Here is a 24286-nt window from a genome sequence, read left to right as displayed (position 1 = left end):
GTGTAATGAGTTACAATTGTTTTGTTTTAACTGGCCCTCACTGATTCCTTTATCTCCTTGTCCTACACCAGCTTAAGAGGATAAGCATCAAACTGTGCAAGTTTTGGCTGCTTTCTTGATAGGTTCTGGGTATTTTTTCCTCTTGGTAAAGCACCTCGCTGAGGTCAGCAAATCCCCTGATGTACTATGATCAACAGTAGATAGCTTTTATGCTAATCTGAATGAAAATTCAGTTAAAATCATCTGATTTCAAACCCTTTCCCATTATGAAAAGTGATCTTTCATTAGACAAATCCATCCTGATAGGTTGTTGGGGAAGACCAAATATAGTGTAAAAGAATTAAGTTGAGATTTCTTCCTTGGGATGTACGGTGAAAAGCAAATGCGAAAGAAAATAAAATGCGCTCAGTTGATAAATTGACCAACTGGATGCCTGTTTTGATTACAGAAACACAAGGTTACCATCAGGACTCCCACCTGAGTTTAAAATTGAAGAAAGATATCAAGCCAGTAACATCCAGGATGACATGATTGATTCCTTGAAACAAGCTATAGCAATTTCAGTAGAGGATTCTACATCTTCAACTGGTGCACCTACATGTCAAGCCTTTATTGCGAATTTCCATGAAAATGTTTCGATCAATGACCCAGACATCAGAGAGCAAACTGAGGTTGGACATCCTAGTCAAGGCAAGGACAATTATTAAATAAGTCTTTTTTTCTATCTAAATACTCCTGCTGACAATCATTTACTACACCCATTGTCTATGTACATTCTAAGCAACATTAGCATCAAACTAGAACTTGAGTAAATACAGTTCTGGGAAAATTAAATTAGAATAATTTATCCACGTAATCCTTGCTTATTACTGAGTTTTTTAGGATAGGGGTGGGGGCTGGTGGTGAGAGCCTTCTGTTTTGGCCTTAACTTGATTCTTCTTCAGAGTCCCTGATTCGGATGAGAAACTCAACAGGTTGAGAGTAGAGTCTGAATCCATCTCCTTTATTGTGCCTTTGCAAAGCTACTCTCTTATAGCTCTCTGCTGGACCAAAACAACCACCATATAGAAACATAGAAAACTACAGCACAAAACAGGCCCTTCGGCCCCACAAGTTGTGCCGAACATATCCCTACCTTTTAGGCCTACCTATAACCCTCCATCCTATTAAGTCCCATGTACTCATCTAGGAGTCTCTTAAAAGACCCTATTGAGTTTGCCTCCACCACCACTGACAGCAGCGGATTCCACTCGCCCACCACCCTCTGTGTGAAAAACTTCCCCCTAACATTTCCCCTGTACCTACACCCCAGCACCTTAAACCTGTGTCCTCTCGTAGCAGCCATTTCCACCCTGGGAAAAAGCCTCTGAGAGTCCACCCGATCTATGCCTCTCAACATCTTATATACCTCTATTAGGTCTCCTCTCATCCTACGTCTCTCCAAGGAGAAAAGACCGAGCTCCCTCAGCCTATCCTCATAAGACATGCCACTCAATTCAGGCAACATCCTTGTAAATCGCCTCTGCACCCTTTCAATCTTTTCCACATCCTTCCTGTAATGGGGCGACCAGAACTGAGCACAATACTCCAAGTGGGGTCTGACGAGGGTCTTATATAGCTGCATCATTATCCCCGGACTCCTAAACTCAATCCCTCGATTGATAAAGGCCAGCACACCATACGCCCTCTTAACCACCTCCTCCACCTGTGGGGCCGATTTTAGAGTCCTATGGACCCGGACCCCAAGGTCCTTCTGATGCTCTACAGTACTAAGAGTCTTTCCCTTTATATTGTACTCCTTCATCCCATTTGACCTGCCAAAATGGACCACAACGCATTTATCTGGGTTGAAGTCCATCTGCCACTTCTCCGCCCAGTCTTGCATCCTATCTATGTCCCTCTGTAACTTCTGACATAGAAACCCTACAGTGCAGAAGGAGGCCATTCGGCCCATCGAGTCTGCACCGACCACAATCCCACCCAGGCCCTATCCCCACATATTTACCCGCTAATCCCTCTAACCTACGCATCCCAGGACTCTAAGGGGCAATTTTTAACCTGGCCAATCAACCTAACCTGCACATCTTTGGACTGTGGGAGGAAACTGGAGCACCCGGAGGAAACCCACGCAGACACGAGGAGAATGTGCAAACTCCACACAGACAGTGACCCGAGCCGGGAATCGAACCCGGGACCCTGGAGCTGTGAAGCAGCAGTGCTAACCACTGTGCTACTGTGCCGCCCCTCCAGACTATCCACAACTCCACCAACCTTCGTGTCATCGGCAAACTTACCAACCCATCCCTCCGCTTCCTCATCCAGGTCATTTATGAAAATGACAAACAGCAAGGGTCCCAGAACAGATCCCAGGGGCACACCACTGGTGACCGACCTCCATTTAGAAAAAGACCCATCTATACACACTCTCTGCCTCCTTTGGGCAAGCCAGTTCTGGATCCACAGGGCAGCAGCCCCTTGGATCCCATGCCCTCTCACTTTTTCTAGAAGCCTTGCATGGGGGACCTTATCGAACGCCTTGCTAAAATCCATATAAACCACATCTACCGCTTTCCCTTCGTCAATGTGTTTAGTCACATTTTCGAAGAACTCCACCAGGCTCGTAAGGTACGATCTGCCTTTGACAAAGCCATGCTGAGTATTCTTGAGCATACTAAACCTCTCTAAATGCTCATAAATCTTGTCCCTCAGGATCTTCGAGAATCTGATTACCAACCACTGAGGTTAGATTCACCGGTCGGTAATTTCCTGGGCTATCCCTATTCCCCTTCATGAAAATAGGAACCACATCCGCAATCCTCCGGCACTTCTCCCGTCTCCATCGACAACGTAAAGATCATCGCCAGAGGTTCTGCAATCTCTTCCCTCGCCTCCTACAGTAACCTGGGGTACATCCCATCCGGACCCGGCGACTTATCTATCTTGATGTCATTCAAAGATTCCAGCACAATCTCTTTGTTAAAGTTTTTAAAAAATATTTTCCTTCAAAATTGTTTTTGGGGGCTTTGAATGCATTCAGGCACGTCAGAGGAAGTTTGTTGTTCTGTTCCTTAAGCTAGAGTGAGGACACTTTATCCCCAAAAAAATATTATACAATCCCAATAATTCTTCACTGCATTGATGGGGAAATTATTGAAGCTTCTTAAGTATGACATGTAACAGTGTGAAAAGTTGCATTCATTTTTATATGATTGAGATAGATCAGACTTGTGAGGCTTTATATTTTGCATCCATTCACTGGGATGCAGTGCATTTGTTGAACTTAATTGAGGATAGAGCTGGTGAAGGAATCTGACAACTGAAACCTTTCAAGGTATACCTTTGAATCAAAGGTGTGAGTTTATATAACACCAAGAATAGTTGAGAATTTCTGTAACTCTAAGGGTAATTGCAGATTTGTATTTTGTATTAAAGCAGTTTCAAATGTATTAAAATTCATAGTTCTGAATGATTGTCCAAGCCATTAGTTATGTCACATCCCAAATGAATGAAATCTTCAGCAATATCTCCTCCTACCTCCACACTGGCCTCCAGAGTCCTCAATAATCTATCCCTGCCTTCCTTCTCTTTCACATCTATGTGGTGGATGTTTACAACAATGTTACGCATGTACCTTTCCATCACCTTGCCTGATCATTTCCATTATGATTTCCATAATTTTCATTCCATTTCCATTTCCATTATATCCATGTTATCAGACTGCTTGTCAAGCATCCAGTCTTGGATCAACTGTAAGTACTAAAACATTAAGTCATGAAACATTGGAGTGAAGCTATTGTCTTTAGCCCTTCACCACAAACTCTGTATCCTTTCCACAAATTCCATCTGCCTCCCTTCCATCTGTCCTCAATCCCAAGCTAAACTTCTGAAGTTATGTTTTTTCCATTATAAATACCAGTTATTTCCATCTCTGTAATATTGTCCTTGATCCTATACTTGCCCGTCCCTTCTGTGACCTTCAAACATGCCTTCTGACCTTCAGACTTGACTATTCTAATGTTCTCCTGTCAAGTTTTCCTTCTGCTACATTCAGTAAATTTCATTTCATGCAATACTCAGCTGACTACAAACTATCCTACAGCAAGGTTGAATCGCCTTGCATGGATATAATGGAAATGGCTCCTGCTTTCCCTGTCTCCACCGTGCTGTCAATTTTTACATTCTCATCTACATCATGACCTAGCTAATCTATCCAGCTTTATAGTCCTACCTGAGCTTGAATCCTCTGATTCTGACCAATTGTCCATTCCTCTTTCATTCTACCTTTAGCAACCGTGACTTCAGTTGCTTATAGCCTATGCTCTGGAATTCTCTGTCCAGCTTATTCTCTCTCTGCTTTTAAAACCCTGCTTAAAACTCAGTAGTTTGACCAATGTGTTGGTCAGCCCTCCTGATCTCTCTTCCTTTGGCTGATGGCCATTAATTTCTGATTCCAACTCTTGTGAAGCGCTTTGCAGCATTTTTTACATTATAAAGATGCAAGTTATTGTTGAAATAAAAATTGCATTTATTTAGTACTGTATGACCTCAGGACTGTTTTCATTGTTGTAATGTAGAAAATGCAGCTGTTAATTTTCATGTGACCAAGCTCCCACAAACAAGCACCATTGTGGTGATGATTAGGTCATCTGTTTTTAGTGACATTAATTGAAAGATAGATATTGGCCAGGACTGGGATAACTCCACCGTTCCTCGTCAGAATAGTGCCAAAGGATCTCGTATGCCTGCTGAACGAGGACCTGTATGCTCTCTTGACCGCTTATCCAAATATCAGTACTGCACTCGATGTCGGTTTGGATTGTTTTTGTGGGCTCAAATCATGAAGGTGGGACTTGAACTCTCAACTTTCTGACTCAGTTGAGTCAACTCAGAGAAAGCTGACAAAATGAGGTATTTTCTTTACCGAACAGAGCTGGTAAGAGACCCACTTTGCCTCTAATTGGCCCAAAGGGAGACAATCGGGCAATGAAGCCACCAGAGGGGCTTCCCACTGCTGGTGGCCTGAATCCCTGGAAGTCCCCCTTGCTGAACAGTGCTGAAGAATCCAAACCAGCACCTCATTTACTCAGTAGTGCCACAAAGGAGGCGGTGGCTGCTGTGGGTACTGTGCTCCAAGATTGTAATGGGACACAGGACAGAGGTAAGAGATGGTGGGAGGGGTCTCTGGAGGGAGTATGGAGGTGGTCAGGAGCACGGCTTGGCTCTCAGTGGGCCCTCCTGATCTTTCTGATGCCAAGTCCCTTAGTCAGGCACTGTGTGACTTTTAAATGAAGGACCCTCCACCACCCCAGGAGACCACAACCAACATGCATAGGTTTGCTTAGAGTGCTCCTCAAATGTGACAGGCCCACCTGGCACCGGTTTTATACCAGCAGAGGCAGTGGTCCTCACCTGCCACCAGCCACCATTAAGAACATAGGAGCGGGAGTAGGCCATCTAGCCCCTCAAGCCTGCTCCGCCATTCAATAAGATCATGGCTGATCTGATAGTGGGTTCAGTTCCACTTACCCGCCCATTCCCCATAACCTTTAATTCCCTTAATGGTTAAAAATCTATCTATCTGTGACTTAAACACATTTAACAAGGTAGTCTCTACTGCTTCATTGGGCAGAGAATTCCAAAGATTCACTACCCTCTGGGAGAAGAAGTTCCTCCTCAACTCTGTTCTAAATTGACTCCCCCGTATTTTGAGGCTATGCCCCCTAGTTCTTGTTTCCATTGTAAGTGGAAATAACCTCGCTGCTTCTACCCTGTCTAGCCCCTTCATTATCTTATATGTCTCTATAAGATCTCCCCTCAACCTTCTAAACTCCAATGAGTACAGGCCCAGTCTACTCAATCTCTCCTCATAAGCTAACCCCCTCATCTCCAGAATCAACCTGGTGAACCTTCTCTGTACCCCCTCCAAAGCTAATATATCCTTTCTTAAATAAGGGGACCAAAATTGTATACAGTACTCTAGGTGCATCCTCACCAGTACCCTGTACAGTTGCAGCATGACCTCCCTGCTTTTATACTCGATCCCTCTCGCGATAAAGGCCAACATTCCATTTGCCTTCTTGATTACCTGCTGCACCTGCAAAGTGAGTTTTTGTGATTCATGCACAAGGACCCCCAGGTCCCTCTGCACAGTAGCATGTTGTAATTTTTCACCGTTTAAATAATAGTCCACTTTACTACTATTCCTTCCAAAGTGGATAACCTCACACTTACCAACGTTATACTCCATCGGCCAGATCCTTGCCCACTCACTTAGCCTATCCAAATCTCTCTGCAGACTCTCTCTCTCCTCCACGCAATTTGCTTTCCCACTCATCTTTGTGTCATCCGCAAACTTTGTTACCCTACACTCGGTCCCCTCCTCCAGATCGTCTATGTGTATGGTAAATAGTTGAGGCCCCAGCACCGATCCCTGCAGCACGCCACTAGTCACTGATTGCCAACCGGAAAAGCACCCATTTATTCCGACTCTCTGCTTTCTGTTAGATAGCCAATCCTCAATCCACACTAACACTTTACCCCCAACTCTGTGTACCTTTATCCTATGCAGCAACCTTTTGTGAGGCACCTTATCGAACGCCTTCTGGAAATCTAAACACACCACATCCACCGGTTCCCCTCTGTCAACTGCACTCGTTATATCCCTATTCTGCCTGATTAAGTGTCCTCCTGGCCTCCTAGCTCTCCATATGGGAGAGCATAAAATCCCACCTTTGATTTGCTGTTCAGTATGCAATTAAGGAGAAAATGTTTCTTTTTTCACTTTTTAAAAAAAGTACTTGATTTTATTTATTTCAGATCGTGTTTCAAATCATACCTGCTTTCCTCAGAATTCCAGAACATCTGCTGGGAATAGTGTTCATATTCCACAAATATCGTTCACTGAACGAATGCCTGACACTCAGTTGAGCGAAACTATATTTGCAAGCCAAAATATTACCCTAAGGAAGAAAGATTCATGCTCTCGAAGTTCTAAAATGTCTATGGAATTAATGGAGAAGAACGGTACTTGCTTGACAAGAGAGTCTTGTTCAAGAAATTCTAAAATCAGTGACACCTCTGAGTATAACAGGACAAGTTTGGTTGTGTCACAAGTTAGAATTACTCCTGTGCAGTGCACTTCACAACATTCTGATTTTAAAAAGGGCAGCACAGATCTATTCGCTGAAGAGCAGTCCGATGAGCCACAGAAACCTGAAGTGACTATCTTTGATGGAGAAATGGATCTAACTTCCAGTGAAGCAGCAGAAATTGTTACTGTTGCAACTAAACCTACAAAATGCAGCATGAAAAAGGCTGAAGGAAATAAGGTGGAAACTGAAAAATTCTCAAAGAATGTGGAAACACTGCGAAAAGTTAAACGGGCAAAGAAAAATAATTCCAACAGTGCGAAAAGAAATTGCAATATTGACTCTCTGGTGTGTGAAAAGAAAAAAAGAAAATGTTCTGATGAATTTTCTGTCTTTGACCAAGGCTTTATAAATAATGAAGAACCCAATATAAGTATTCCAAACAATGGACCAAATGATTGGCTAGTGCATGAAGTAAATATTCCAAACAGTCAGGAGGAGTATAGCCAGGTTGTGAGTGCTTCAAAAGAAAATACTTGGAATATCAAGGAAACAATTGAGAAAAAAACCTGCAGTGTTCACAAGAGCATTAAGGACAGCACATCTAATTTAATTGTACCAGAAGCTAGTGGAGATTATCACGAAGTGGAGTTAAACGAACATCTAAATAATGTGGAAGAGAGCAACGGAATTTCAAATGCTTTGCAAGAGCAGCTTTATAATGTAAAAGAAAATGTTGGCCAAGGGACATTTATTGTGTCGAAGTACCACAACGTTAAAGAAAGTACATCTATACAGAAAGGGGCAGAACATGACATGGAGATGGTCGAACAGCCAGACATAGAAAATTATGGAAATATAGATAACAAGAACACTAGCCGACGGACATTTGTGGTGATGGAGGAGCACAAGAGCATTAAAGATAGCTTGCCTAAATCAATTGGGCAGAAGAAACTTAGAAAGTACAACAATATTAAAGAAAGTACATCTAATCCAGTTATACAGAAAGGGGCAGAACATGATGCGGAAATGGCTGAACATCCAGATATAGAAGATTATGGAAATATAAATAACAAGAACACTAGCCGACGGACTTTTGTGGTGACAGAAGAGCACAAAAGTATTAAAGAGAACTCACCGAAATCAATTGGACAGAAGAAACTTAGAAAGTACAACAATATTAAAGAAAGTACATCTAATCCAGTTATACAGAAAGGGGCAGAACATGATGTGGAAATGGCTGAACATCCAGATATAGAAGATTATGGAAATATAAATAACAAGAACACTAGCCGACGGACTTTTGTGGTGACAGAAGAGCACAAAAGTATTAAAGAGAACTCACCGAAATCAATTGGGCAGGAGAAACTTAGAAAGCAGAATGTAATAGTAACAGGTAAATATCCAGATCGTTCAGAAGAGGGTTCCAGAATTTGTAGTGCTTCAGAAGAAAATATTGGTATGAAAGGCAAAGCTAACCGAAGAGCAGAAAAGCTCAAGAGTGTTAAAGATAACTCATCAAAATCAGTGGGACAAAAGAAACTTAGAAAGCAGAGTGCAGTGGCCAGAAATGAATATTCAGATAGTTTAGAAGACATTTGCAGGACTTGTAATGCTTCAGAAGAAAACACTGGTAATAAAGATAAGGTTAGCCAAAGGAGATCTGTAGTCTGTAAACAACACAAGACTGTTAAAGAATGTCCACCAAATTCAATAATGTCGCAGAAAAGGAAAGAAGAACATGAAGTGGAGATGGTTGAGTGTTTAGGTAACCTAGAAGTTGGTAATGCAACTATTGAAGATAACCAAAAGATGATTGCAGTGCCTACAAGACACAAAAAATCATCCAAGTGGGAAAAATGCAGACAGCAGCAAGAAATGGCAATAGGCAATAAGTTTTGTCTGGGAAATCTTAAAGAGGGCGATAAAAATTCTAATACCGTACAAAAGGATATTAACATTGAAAAGTGCAAGGCTGACAGAAGAACATTTGTGGTATCTAAGCACAGGAGTACTAAAGAAAGTTTGTCTAAGCTAACTAAAGAGGAGAAAGATGACGAACAGTATGTGATAGCTGAACATTTTCCCAGTACAGAAGGGAGCAGTGGAATCTCTGACCCACCACAAGATTATATAAAGGAAATAGCTGACCAAAGGACGTTTGTGGCAAACAAAATACCAATGAATGTTGAAAGTTCATCTAATCTAACTGTGGAAAATGAAGGTAAAGAGCAGTATCTAATCATCACGGATGTAAATCAGCAGTTGAATTGTTTAGAGAAGGGGAACAAGAAAAGTTGCGACCAAAGTGCATGTGTTTCTCCAGAAAACAAGAGCAATATAAAGAAGAGATTGGATAGAACAATTGTTGTTCACAAAAATATTGAAAAAAGCCCAATGCAATCAATTCTACCAGTGAAAAAAGCACTGCAGTGTAAAGTCAAGAAAGAGCAAATAGAGTGTGAACAGAACACCCACAAAATTGATTGGATGGCTATTTCAGAAATGGAATGCAAACTTGATGGAAAATACAGCATAAATGGCTCCAGTGAAACTGTCTCGCAGCTTCCAAGAGAAGACAATATTGCAGTGGATCTTTCAAGTGCACGGTGTTCAAAAGTTCAAGGTATGCCTTTATCTTTGGCCAAACAATTAGCTGATATTCACTTGCATAGTATGTATTAATGGTACTTCACAATGACTGACTTCTGTAGGTGAGTGCACCAATAATGAGTTGGCACTCTTTCTTTGGAAAACAGATCCAAGAAGACAAGATTTTGTGGTGTTTAAAATTATGAAGAGGTTTAATAAGATGGATGTGAAGCAGTGTTTCCTCTTAAATATATTATGCCCATTAAATGGTCAAATGAATTAATGAGAGTTTCCTTTACACGGTGGTGAACATAATGAGCTTGCAACCTGCATGGAGTGATTGGAGCAGAATAACATTGAGGCTTGGTGTACACAAGAAAATGGAGGAATATGGGAGGTGGGGGAGATAGTGAGAAGAGGTAGTAGAGTTGTAGGACTTTGACACTGAAAGAACTCTTCTTCCATCAAAGTTTGTGGGACCTTTTTGGGGAACTTTCCCAGGTCTTCATCCACACAATTGCCCAAGTGCAGTGAAATTCATGAGAATTATGCCTTTAAAGGGATCTGCACAAAGGTAAATGCGCTCTGAAAAAATATATTAGACATGGCTTCTATCAAATGTCTCCTCTGAAAGATAGCATCCATAACAATGCAACATTCCCATTGAACAGTACAGTGTACTGGTGCCATAGTTAGATTTGTGTGACTTTTCTGATCAGCAACAAAGGAAAACTGCTTGCTGTTCATTATTAAAATGAGCCACAGACTTTTCATGAACTTTCTTGTGACAGCTTGAGAGTGCCGATTCAGTACATGGTCATTCAGCACAATTCCCAATTCAGGGAATCTTGGCACATTTGTGAATAGGACAGGAAAGTGACTTCAACAATCAAATTGAAGAATTCTCAGAGCTGCACACAATCTAAATTGGAAATCAAATAGTTAATTGTTAACATAATTCAACTCTATGCTCTGGAAAATATGATATGGAGATGCCAGCGTTGGACTGGGGTCAACACAGTAAGGAGTCTCACAACACCAGGTTAAAGTCCAACAGGTTTATTTGGTAGCAAACGCCACTAGTTTTCAGAGCGCTGCTCCTTCGTCAGGTGAGTGGGAGATCTGCTCATAAACAGCAAACAGGGCATATAAAGACACAAACTCAATTTACAGAATAATGAATAATGATTGCAATGCGAGTCTTTACAGCTAATCAAGTCTTAAAGGTACAGACAATGTGAGTGGAGAGAGCATTAGCACAGGTTAAAGAGATGTGTATTGTCTCCAGACAGGACAGCCAGTGAGACTTTGCAAGTCCAGGCAAGTTGTGGGAGTTACAGATAGTGTGACATGAACCCAAGATCCCGGTTGAGGCCATCCTCATGTGTGTGGAACCTGGCTATCAGTCTCTGCTCAGCGACTCTGCGCTGTCGTGTGTCATGAGTCGTGAAGGCCGCCTTGGAGAATGTAAAATTGTAGTAAAATAACAGACGGTTTGGGGCTGTAGTGGTTCGCTACTGAATCTATGAGTTCATTAAAGGATTTTGAATCTGGCGCTGCTGGGTAGATTACTCTTTATGATGCTGAAAGTTGGAGCCCCGCAAACGGTCAGGAAGATGACGTTTTGCTGGTCGTCGTCTTCTATCCATTTGCCCAAAAGAAACACCTCATTCTTTCGATATAGTGAGCCCATCCTTCACACCTGCATCATAAATGCAGTTTATTTCAATGCACGAGACTTAACAGGTAAGGCGGACGAGCTCAGAGCGTGGATTGGCTCTGAGGACTGGGATATTATTGCCATAACAGAAACATGGCTGAGAGAAGGGCAGGACTGGCAGCTCAATGTTCCAGGATACCATTGCTACAGGCGTGACAGAGGTACAGTCAAGCTTCGTGAGTCATTATGATGGCGACAAGATTCAAGAAAAGTTTCGGACAGCTTTGCCTTCCAACGAACCCAGTAAGGCAGTGATGGGGAGCTAAATGGAAACTGGAAACTATGATGCAGGTGTGAAGGATGGGCTCACTATATCGAAAGAATGAGGTGTTTCTTTTGGGCAAATGGATAGAAGAAGACGACCAGCAAAACGTCATCTTCCTGACCGTTTGCGGGGCTCCAACTTTCAGCATCATAAAGAGTAATCTACCCAGCAGCTCCAGATTCAAAATCCTTTAATGAACTCATAGATTCAGTAGCGAACCACTACAGCCCCAAACCGTCTGTTATTTTACTACAATTTTACATTCTCCAAGGCGGCCTTCACGACAGCGCAGAGTCGCTGAGCAGAGACTGATAGCCAGGTTCCGCACACATGAGGATGGCCTCAACCGGGATCTTGGGTTCATGTCACACTATCTGTAACCCCCACAACTTGCCTGGACTTGCAAAGTCTCACTGGCTGTCCTGTCTGGAGACAATACACATCTCTTTAACCTGTGCTAATGCTCTCTCCACTCACATTGTCTGTACCTTTAAGACTTGATTAGTTGTAAAGACTCGCATTGCATTCATTATTCTGTAAATTGAGTTTGTGTCTTTATATGCCCTGTTTGCTGTTTATGAGCAGATCTCCCACTCACCTGACGAAGGAGCAGCGCTCCGAAAGCTAGTGGCGTTTGCTACCAAATAAACCTGTTGGACTTTAACCTGGTGTTGTTAGACTCCTTACTCTGGAAAATATGACAATGTTGGGGTTGTTTTCTCTAGAGCAGACGCTGGGGGAACATGATCAAGGTGTACAAAATTATGAGGGACATAGAGGTAAATAAGAAGGGACTCTTCTGCTTGGAAGAGGGGTCAATAACCAGGGGCATCGACTTAAAGTAAGGGGAGGGGATTTGAGGAAAAGCTTTTTCACCATAGGGCACTGGGAATCTCTGCCTGAAAGGATGGTAAAGGCAGGAACCTTCAAAATATTTAGATGGACCTTTAAAATGCCATAACATACAAGGCTACAGACCAAGTGCTGGAAAATGGGATTAGAATCGATAGGTTCTTGATGGCCATCGCCATCTTTGGTGCTGTAAAGCTCTATAACGTGGCAACAGAACAATTCTATGCGGAGGTAGTCAGTGCTGAAACTGCGGGAAAATATTTATCATTTAACATTAATTCGATAGCACAAGCAGAAAGTTAGGAGGTTGAGAGGAATGGTATATTCTCTCAAAGTACAATTTGGTTTTGGTGAATGCTTGGTTTAACCATGTGTTTAGACAGTCAGACAAGGGCCACAAAGCAACAAAGAACAAATTAAGAATTCAAGTGGAACACACCACAAGAAAGGATCTGTAAAATGCAGTTTTAAAAGAGAGAAAGTTACTTGATACAGTTGACATAGTCATTGTTTACAGAGATAATCATTAACAAAGGAGGACAACCCTGAAAAGAGAAAATCGTTCACTGTATTGGCTAACTTGGGGGCCAGGAGAAGTTGGGCAATTGGCATTTTACTGGGAATAGGATCACTGGTAGAAGCCTTATGGACAGGGTGAGCTCAGGGAATGAGATGGGATAGGAGAGAAACTAGAGAAATATGCAAGTTCAGGGCTAAGGTGAGCAACAGCATTAAGGGAAGTTTGGCAGGTGTGCTGTTGAGGCAGCGCGGAAGCACAGCGGAGGCAGCTGATTTTATTGTCTCAATCTTAGTGACAAAGAAATCCACAAACTGCTTCTTCCAAGTGTAATCTCACGAACCTAAGGCATAGTGCCAAGAACTGTTCTAGAGATGAATGCGAGCATTTCTTTGTTTTCTTGTTATTTAAATTTCATATCTTTCATTTTAATGACATTTGTACCTGGAGCACCAAGACACATTGAACCTCCACTGTTTCGAGCTTTTCACCATTTATAGTGTATCCTCTTCTATCTCTCTTCAGTCCAACGTAGATAATCTTTTGCCTACATTGAAATCTATTTATTGCAATTTTGTCCAATCACTTTATTCTTATCCTTGTCATTTTATCCTTCCCTCTACACCGTTTACATTGTCACTATACCAAAACAGCTTTTTCAGACTTTGAATATTTTTAAGGCAGAGTTGGATAGATTCTTGGTAAGCATAAGCAAGGGAGCAATAGGTATCGGGGGTGGGTAGGAGGCATTTTGAGGTTACTGTCAGATCAGCCATGATCTTATTAAATGGAGCAGGCCTGAGGGGCTGAATAACCTACTCCTGCTCTATGTTAGTATGTTTTTTTAAAAAAAGGTACCTATAAACTTTAAGACTTTTGTATTTGGAAAAAGTACATTTTTCTGAGAATTCTGCTGTAGTTACGAGGAGCAAAATAGATATCCTCCAGATTTTCCATTAGTCATTTCACTCATTTTTATTCATAGCTCTGGGATATCCAACCCCAACTTGGGCAGATTAGTTTCAGTTAACACTTTAGACTCTAGTTAACATTAGCTCTGGTTTCAAGATGTATACTCATATTGTAGCAGATCTTGTCTGTGTTCTCTCAAGATACCTGTTTGCAGTATTGAACAATTTTCAGAACTGTGAAACAAGCTCAATTCAATAGAAGAGACTAGATTCTAACTTCTCCACCTCAATGTGAACTCCTGAGAAACATTTGTCGGATAGAGTGGTACCTAGAGTATTGAACAAAATTCATAAGTTCCACACAGTAATTCATGTATGTGCGGGTTAGGTTGATTGGCCATGATTGCCCCTTGATGTCAGGGCAATTAGGAGGGTAAATATGTGGGGTTACAGGGATAGGGCCTGGTTGGGATTGTTGTCAGTGCAGGTTCGATGGGCCAAATGGCCTCCTTCTGCACTGTAAATTCGATGCAGCAGGAATGTTATTCGAGAAATTTGATTGATGCAGGATAGGAAGAACTGACAAACTTCATGCTCTTATTTCAGGGAAGAAAGACTGCAACCAAATTTCCAATTCTTTTTTCAGACTTCGCACTTGATGTTTCTTTCTCATCTCTTACTCTGGCACTGATGTATATATACTAACGTTGTCTAAGTTTTTTCAACAGAACTGTCTGACTCATACCAGTTTGAGGATTTGAGGATCATACTCTTGTCAATTCACTTGTTTTTCAATCACAAAGTGAGATTTTCTTTCCCATTTCTTTCAGAGAAGAAAGGATGTGAAGTCCTGAAAGATGTGACAAATGTAACTCCCAGCAAACTCGCTCATCAGTCACAGCACAGTTTACGTGGTAAACGGCAAACTACTGCAGTATTAAATTACAAAGAACCACCACTCCACAGGTATCTTGACTGGATTTTGTTGATCACTTTGGCTATTTCAAAAGTCAAATTCTTTCAAATAGCAAGTTCAGATTAAGAATAATGTTTCATCTCTCATCCTTTTACATTAAGATTTCAACTCTAGTTGAATAAAAGTGCATTTTATGGACCTACATGTAAACTAAAAGTTATCTTTTCCTTCTACATATACATCATGTGGCCAAATAGTCCACGCAGGACGGCAGGTGGCACCGTGGTTAGCATTGCTACCTCGGCGCCAGGGACCTGGGTTCACTTCAGCCTTGGGTGACTGTCTGGGTGGGATTTTATGGCCTCGCTTGAGCGAGACCGGTCATTCCTGCGTGAGGTCAACGGACATTTCCGTTGTCTGCCCCTCACCCGCTCCAATTCCGTGGCGGGCAGGGCAGTAGAATTCCGGCATCTGTGTAGAGTTGGCACGTTCTCCCTGTGGGTTTACTCCCACAGTCCAAAGATTTGTAGGTTAGATGGATTGGCTGTGTTAAATTGCCTCTTAGTCTCTAAAGATGTGTAGGTTAGATGGATCAGGCATGGTAAATGCATGGGTTTACGGGGATAGGGCAGAGGGGAGGGCCTCGGTGGGATGCTCTTTTGGAGAGTCGGTTCAGACTCAATGGGCCGAATGGTCTCTTTCTGCAGTGAAGGAATTCTATGGTTCTGTTCTGAACTTTATCTTGTTCCCGTAGCCCCTTATTCCAGACCTCTCGGTTGCTGAAAGTCTATTTCTAGCTACTGTGTCTCCTCCTTCCATAATTTTAAGCTGCTGTACAAAATCACCCTGTTTTACACAATCTTTACATTTTCTTGTACATCCTAGTAAATCTTTGAACTCTTTCTTTTCTCAACTCCATTCAAACAGTGATGCTCAAAACAGCACAGAAAGGTTTAACTGATTTTAACTACAGTTCATATACATTTGTAATTACATCTGCAATTTATATTCCATGCCTCATACTATAAAACCCAGCTTCGTTTGGGCTTTTAATTATGGCCTTTTCTCCTTGAGATGTTCCTTGTATATTTTGAACCCCAAATCTTTACTGTCCCATATCATGCAGCCTTCTCCCTTCAAAGCCCACCCCATACTTTTCAAAACAAAATATAGTTGCGTTTTAATTCAGAAATATTGGCTGAAAACTTTTGACCTCGTTCACGGTTGGGATTCTCCGGTGTTGCTGAAAGTAAGTAATCTCACAACACCAGGTTAAAGTCCAACAGGTTTATTTGGTAGCACGAGCTTTTGGAGCGTTGCCCCTTCATCAGGTGAGTGAAGAGTTCGGTTCACAAACAGGGCACATATAGACACAAAACTCAATTACAAGATAATGGTTGGAATGCGAGTCTTTACAGGTAATCAAGTCTTAAAGGTACAGACAATGTGAGTGGAGAGAGGGCCAAGCACAAGTTAAAGAGCTGTGTATTGTCTCCAGCCAGGACAGTTAGTGAGATTTTGCAAGCCCAGGCAAGTCGTGGGGGGCTTACAGATAGTGTGACATGAATCCAAGATCCCGGTTGAGGCCGTCCTCATGTGTGCGGAACTTGGCTATCAGTTTCTGCTCAGCGATTCTGCGTTGTCATGATTCGTGAAGTCTGCCGAGAACGCTTACCCGAAGATCAGAGGCTGAATGCCCGTGACTGCTGAGGTGTTCCCCGACTGGAAGGGAACACTCCTGACTGGTGATTGTCGAGTGGTGTTCATTCATCCGTTATCATAGCATCTGCATTGACTCCCCAACGTACCATGCCTCGGGACATCCTTTCCTGCAGCGTATCAGGTAGACAACGTTGGCTGGGTCGCAAGAGTATGTACTGTGTACCTGGTGGATGGTGTTCTCACGTGAGAATATGGCATCCGTGTCGATGATCCGACATGTCTTGCAGAGGTTGCTGTGGCAGAGTTGTGTGGTGTCGTGGTCACTGTTCTCCTGAAGGCTGGGTAGTTTGCTGCAGACAATGGTCTGTTTGAGGTTGTGCGGTTGTTTGAAGGCAAGAAGTGGGAGTGAGGGGATGGCCTTGGTGAGATATTCGTCTTCATCAGTGACATGTTGAAGGCTCCGGAGAAGATGTCGTAGCTTGACATGAACCCAAGATCCCGGTTGAGGCCGTCCTCATGTGTGCGGAACTTGGCTATCAGTTTCTGCTCAGCGATTCTGCGTTGTCGTGTGCCGTGAAGGCTGCCTTGGAGAACGCTTACCCGAAGATCAGAGGCTGAATGCCCTTGACTGCTGAAGTGTTTCCCGACAGGAAGGAACATCCTACTTGGTGATTGTCGAGCGGTGTCCATTCATCCGTTGTCATAGCATCTGAGCAGAAACTGCTAGCCAAGTTCCGCACATAGGAGGACGGCCTCAATTGGGATCTTGGGTTCATGTCACACTATCTATAACCCCCACGATTTGTCTGGGCTTGCAAAATCTCACTAACTGTCCTGGCTGGAGACAATTCATAAGAACATAAGAAATAGGAGCAGGAGTAGGCTATCTAGCCCCTCGAGCCTGCCCCACCATTCAATAAGATGATGGCTGATCTGAAGTGGATCAGTTCCACTTACCCGCCTGATCCCTATAACCCCTAATTCCCTTACCGATCAGGAATCCATCTATCTGTGATTTAAACATATTCAACGAGGTAGCCTCCACCACTTCAGTGGGCAGAGAATTCCAGAGATTCACCACCCTCTGAGAGAAGAAGTTTCTCCTCAACTCTGTCCTAAACTGACCCCCCTTTATTTTGAGGCTGTGCCCTCTCGTTCTAGTTTCCTTTCTAAGTAGAAAGAATCTCTCTACCTCTACCCTATCCAGCCCCTTCATTATCTTATAGGTCTCTATAAGATCCCCCCTCAGTCTTCTAAATTCCAACGAGTACAAACCCAATCTGCTCAGTCTCTCCTCATAATCAACACTCCTCATCTCTGGTATCAACCTGGTGAACCTTCTCTGCACTCCCTTCTCTGCACTCCCTCCAAGGCCAATATATCCTTCTGCAAATAAGGGGACCAATACTGCACACAGTATTCCAGCTGCGGCCTCACCAATGCCCTGTACAGATGCAGCAAGACATCTCTGCTTTTATATTCTACCCCCCTTGCGATATAGGCCAACATCCCATTTGCCTTCTTGATCACCTGTTGCACCTGCAGACTGGGTTTTTGCGTTTCGTGCACAAGGACACCTCTTCACACCTCTTTAACCTGTGCTTAACCTTCTCTCCACTCACATTGTCTGCACCTTTACGACTTGCATTCCAATCATTATCTTGTAATTGAGTTTGTGTCGATATGTGCCCTGTTTGTGAACCGAACTCTTCACTCACCTGAAGAAGGGGCAATGCTCCAAAAGCTTGTGCTACTGAATAAACCTGTTGGATCTTAACCTGGTGTTGTGAGACTACTTACTGCGTCTACCCCAGTCCAACGCCGGCAACTCCACATCATTGCTGAAAGTGAATAGTGTTTTGGCTGGAACACCATATTCTTTGTTCTCACTTGCAGCGGGGCAGACACAGACGAGATCAGAGAATCCTGCCCGTTACATTTCATGCAGCAAAATTAGTACTGTATGAAAATATAGGCACTGTTGTGGAATACAACCTTCCACAATTCTGCAATTATTTTTATAGAGAAAAGGACAATATTGTATGTAGATTTTGCACATTGTCATCATCTAATGTGGTGTTAGTTGGCAAGACCATTGAAATAAAAATGATGGGATGGGAGAAACCTCTGGACTAAATATATTGGATTGGGTTATTATAATAAAAATATCTTTTTATCATGTGCTATTAAAACAAGAGATAGTCTTCAATCTCTTGTATAACTGGGCATTTACAATTAGGAATTTAATAAGTCAGGATAAATATTTTTCAACTAGTGATCAACTTTTTAAGGAGAAGTGGACAGTTTTTTGAGAAGGAAGAAATAAATATAAAAATATATGGGGAGTGCCAACACTTCTGTGGAGAAAAATACTTTCTCAATTCATGAGCAAAATGACTTGTCTGCAAAATTCTTTGCGAAATGTTATTGTACAAGATCATGGAATGCATTTAGCAATATTGAATACATGTTTTAGAAGCTAGGATGATGAGATTAAAAAGTGAATAGCTGGATTCAACTCTAGATCTTCTGTGTTAAGTCCAGTGATGTTTAGCTAATCATTTGAGGGGGGAAAAGTGTTTTGAATTAAAACAAATGCAACCAATTGGAAGAAGGTTCCTAGAAACAGTCAATATTTATACAATCAGATAAACTACATTGAATAGGGATTATTTTTTGTCCTTTTATAAACAAATAAGTTCCTTCCCTCCCAAGCATAATTTCTGGAAAAATTTAAAAGTGTGTGTGCATTAATGATTATTCAATATAGAAAGCACATATATCTACCACGAGATGGAACAGAGTGCCAGGCTTCCAAATAATGCAATGCCAAGTTAATCAAATCTGCTTCATAAAATGTATAAATGCTTATCTGCTGGAATCTATTAGTATACCTCTCTTTCAATTCTCACGGAAACAATACATGTGAACTCGCCAAGATCAAAATAGAAGAGACCTTTTCAAAATTTTAAGATGTACAGGTAGTATTTCTGTCTGGGTTCCACATGAATCCACAATACTATAAACAAGTTCCGTTTATATAGACTCTTTAACATAGAAAGCATTCCAAGCATTTTTTGAGATAAGGGAGGAATAAAAATAAAGGAAAGGACGCTGAGTCATGATGGGCAGGGGGAGAGAGGGTGGAGTTGGAAAAAGTGGCAAAATCTTGTGTTCCAGAGTCAAAAATCCAAGCTCCACTCCAGAGACATGGATACATATTATACACAGATGCTTTAGTGCAGTACGAAAAGTGCTGCTCTGTTGTAGGTGCCGTTTTTTGAACTGACCTGAAGCCCTGCATGAGATCCCATGTCACTATTCTAAGAAAAGCAGGTAGTTCTCAGTGGTATGGCTGACATTTATCTTTCAACCACTACCACTTTTTTAAAAAGTTATCTGCTCCTGGTAAAATTGCTGTTAATGGGTCCTTAACACTGCAGCGTGTCAAAACTTCTCAATTAGCTTGTAAAGTGCTTTGAGGCATATGCATGAAATGCACCATATAAGTGCAAGTTTTTTCTCTTGGATTTGACGAATGATTTCTTGAAGGTTATATGAAGTAGATCTCTCTAGGGAGCTCAGTTTGGAAAATAGGACTAAGGTGGAAGAAGGATCTGTTACAGGTCACAAAACGGCAGTGTATGAAATTGGGGGGGATTTGAAGAGCAATTTAACTGACAGAGTTTGTGCAGGTCGTTTCTCAAATGTTTTGAGCTTCAAACTGCGGGTTACTTTAAGGCACAGTGACATCTATATATGCATGAATGTAGCAATTGTTTGTGTACAGCAAATCCCTACAAACAGCAATGAGGAATGACTAGTTTTATTTGTGCTCGTTAAGGAAAGAAATGTTGGCCAGGGCAAAATGCTATTGTATTAGATTTCCCAATTCTGTTGCTGAATCAGAGAGGAGGTCCGAAGTGTGCAGTTTTGTCTCGTGCTCTGACCATAACAGTAGAAATGCATAATAGCATTATGTCGTCCTTCTGGGGTAGGGATGTAATACAATGTTTAGTTCCACTTGATTTTTAGGTATAGCTGTCTTCGCCCAATCAGTACAAATTCATTTTCAATAATTACTATGCCCTTAGGTGGTTCAGCATTTTACCTTTTGATTATAGTGCATTAGATTTCATTGGTTTGCTCAATGGATAAATGATTTGTAATTCCTTTTAACTTTTAAACTCAGGAGTTTTGCAGGATAGTTTTTTTTAAGAAAAATATTTTATATGCATAGGCACCCTTTTTGATGCAAAAATAACTCATGACAGTAAGGTACTAATGTGTAAAACTCATTTTTTTGTTTTGCAGAAAACTGCGTCGAGGGGATGAGTTCACAGACTCGAGGTTTCTGCGTTCACCTGTATTTAAAACTGGAAAGAAAATAAAGAAAAGATGCAGTGTTCAAAACACAGTCAAAGAAGCATGTGGGGAAAAAGCAACTTAGTTGACTTTATTTCATAATTTCAATTTCCAACCAAAATTTCAGAAAAGCAGCACTTTATTTCTGTATTTTTATAATTTCTCTGAAATTGTCATGTCTACCATAGATGATGATGTTATTGCTCATGTAGATTATATAACTTTGGCACAGGAGAACTTTCTAGTTATTCCAAGGAAATAACCTAAAACGATCTGATTCTGTGTCCAAGTTAGAATCTTAGAAGTGCATCATGGGTTTGATATCTAAATGACAATAGAACAAATTAAATTGCTGTTTTCATGGTGGAAGTACCATAAAATATATAATTACAGTATAACGTTCATGGACACTTAAATCTGTTCAGAAAGTATCACCTTGATCAGAATAATAATTGTTGGCTCCATGAAGCATCTGAGGAGCACAGCATGCCCATTGGCTGTCTAATTGTTCTGGGGGAGGCCTGGTCTACTTTGAAGGCCAGCATTATGAACATAAGGACTACAGGTTACAAATATGCACGTTGGGGCAGGGAACCTCTCAGTTCTAATAATATAAGCTGCAATAGCAGTCAGCCTCTTGACATAAGAAAGGTCTTGGGTCCAGTGGGACGGGTGTGTGATTGAAAACTTAACAGTGGCTTAGACACATTTGGAGAACCTGAAGGAGCATGCCTACTAAGTACTTCCACATTCTCAGTAAAAGTTACCACCTGCTTCAGTTGCATCACCAGATGGAACTGGGCATATGCTCTAGCCAGTATTGTTCCTTAATGCAAAACGAGGTCCTGGGTATGCGATATGATCCCGATCTCCATCTTAACAAGGTTTACTGCCCAGCTCTGGCTGCCTAGCAATGGACTCAGAGAATCTTGTGGCAGCCATAGTGACAACCCTAATCAGTTTTTCATTTGCACTATTGCGGCATTTCCAATGAGCAAAGTGTCTGAAAGACACCTCATTACTAGTTTAATTATTAAAACTTTTGGAACAGGAGGAACCACATAGCTAAAAATTGCTGCAATGCCTTTGCAATTCTGTCACTTAAAATTGTCATACTAGATATGCTATCAACTTAAATTTGGTATCAATTTAAGAAATTTTCACTTTAGATATTTATACATATTTGCTCAATTTACTTAAAATTGTTAATTGATCTTAGTTGGTATAATTTAACTATTCATTGTGGTGATATTTTTTTTTAAAGTATGCATTTTTTCGTGCTTTTCTGCTTTGTGAATAGTTGAAACTGAATAAACTCTTATGCCTGTATCACTATGATAATACATTGAATCACCACTACAATATATAGTTCATAAGATTTGTTTCATACCAGTAATGTACAAGTTCACCCAATGATTTTTTGAATTACAAGTTATTGATGTAATTGAAATTTTTAACTGTCTTAATTTGATTATGCTTTCAAAATTGCATAAGGTTTCATACATCACTGTAAATAATTTGCCTTCCCTTTGTATTTTCCATAATATATTTTTTCCATGCAGTGACTAGACTGAGTGCAATAATTCATAAATAAACTTATGAGTTCTGATTGCAAATTGCATCTAGAAATTTAGAATTTATCAGCTTTCAAAAATGGCAACACGTTTGATTTTCATTCATGTAGTCTTAATAGCTTAAAAATTTCAATCATTGCTTTTCGCTATTGTTGGAATGCTTGTAATATAACCCTAGGCCACTTTTTCTTAACAAAAAAACATGCTTACCTGATGGAGGCAGCATGTGCAAAGTGCAGTGTTTTAAAATTAAAATATTTGCTGGTGAGTTGCAAGAGCTATCCTGATTTTTCAAATTAAGCTAATTTGTAGGCATATTCATTGAAGAGGAAAGGTACTGGTATAGAATCCATATTTAAAATAAAAGCTATATTTGTTTCCAACTTCCAATTGTAAGTGAATTAAATTAGGAAGAGTAAGGATAGACTGCCATGCAACCAGTCTGTAAATTCTCTCATCCATTTTAAATCAAGTATTTAATAAATTTGACTGAAATAAAGCTTCCAAAATGTTATCCAGCTTCAACTTTTGAAAACATAGAAACCCTACAGTGCAGAAGGAGGCCATTCGGCCCATCGAGTCTGCACCGACCACAATCCCACCCAGGCCCTACCCCCACATATTTACTCGCTAATCCCTCTAACCTATGCATCTCAGGATTCTAAGGGGCAATTTTTAACCCAGCCAATCAACCTAACCTGCACATCTTTGGACTGTGGGAGGAAACCCACGCAGACACGAGGAGAATGTACAAACTCTACACAGACAGTGACCCGAGCCGGGAATCGAACCTGGGACCCTGGAGCTGTGAAGCAGCAGTGCTAACCACTGTGCTACCGTGCCACCCTGACAATTGAGCACAAACTAGAAGTTGTAAAATGCTCCAGTTTGACTGACTAAACTGTATTGATGTTTTGTGAAATTGAATAATCCATATATGTTTAGATTGTGCCCTTTTCCTTCAGCTAAGTGTGACATTTCAGAGCAAATCTATCATATCCAAACCCAACATGTTAGAAGAAATTTACCTTTGTGGTGTAAAGACAATTCAACTGAAGTGAAATATGTACGTGTTTAAAAACATACTTTGGACATCATATCTTGTTGAAAATACTTTTCAGAAAGCATTGATTTTTATGGACACTATCATCTAGTAGATTGCTAAAATTCTCATTTTATATTGGAATTTGCATTCAAGTAAGACTGAATAACTACAGTAAAGTGAGGTGAAATTAATGAAGGTCCAGTATCTGAAATACTGATAAGAATTGAGCCACAAATTTCAAATGGATGGCGCATTCTGCATTCTTCACTGTTACCTTTGAGCCGGGTCATTTGAACAAATCTCTAATGATTGTCAATGAAAACTTTTGCAAGTGGACCATATATCATTACAAAGTACTATAGTTTGGATTTGGTTTTTAAGAGTTTTGCCCCTAATCATTACTCAATTTTCAGGATTATGTGCAGAATGAATCAAAATGTAGCTAATAGTAGGCAAGTAACTATATGTATTCTAGAGGGTACAAGGAAAAAGAGGAAGGATCAACTGGATGACTTCCCCAATATTTTAAGGGGCGATATACTTTTACCACTTTTTGATGACCTCTGTATAGCTGGGTGTAACTTATGTCTGAAGAGGCAGAAACAACATTTTGCTGGAGACTGCCTGGATACTCTAGATTATGTCAAATGGCAGTAATAAGGAGTCATCTTGCATCACTTATTGGTCACATGCACTTATTCAATGTAATTTGGTCATCCTATCTCCAAAAAACAGATCAGATTATAAAAATGCAGTGAGGATAATTTGTACATTGGAAC

The 24286-nt window shown here is 41.0% G+C and overlaps 1 protein-coding gene across 3 annotated transcripts in view; it reads left to right on the top strand.

The window, feature by feature from the left end:
* The window catches only part of LOC144503806 (uncharacterized), a 42257-nt gene extending 19756 nt beyond the window's left edge, over nucleotides 1-22501 (top strand). For all 3 annotated transcript variants that reach the window (XM_078228719.1, XM_078228720.1, XM_078228721.1), the window contains 4 exons: nucleotides 449-690; nucleotides 6817-9714; nucleotides 14776-14911; nucleotides 20838-22501. In XM_078228719.1, the coding sequence (XP_078084845.1) occupies nucleotides 449-690; nucleotides 6817-9714; nucleotides 14776-14911; nucleotides 20838-20973 (3412 nt within the window). In that variant the 3' untranslated portion in view covers nucleotides 20974-22501. The remainder of the gene's footprint in view (nucleotides 1-448; nucleotides 691-6816; nucleotides 9715-14775; nucleotides 14912-20837) is intronic.
* The last annotated feature ends 1785 nt before the right edge of the window (nucleotides 22502-24286 follow it).

This window comes from Mustelus asterias, chromosome 14 (assembly GCF_964213995.1).
Source record: "Mustelus asterias chromosome 14, sMusAst1.hap1.1, whole genome shotgun sequence".
NCBI lineage: Eukaryota > Metazoa > Chordata > Chondrichthyes > Carcharhiniformes > Triakidae > Mustelus > Mustelus asterias.
This window is presented reverse-complemented; position numbering and strand designations above follow the sequence as displayed.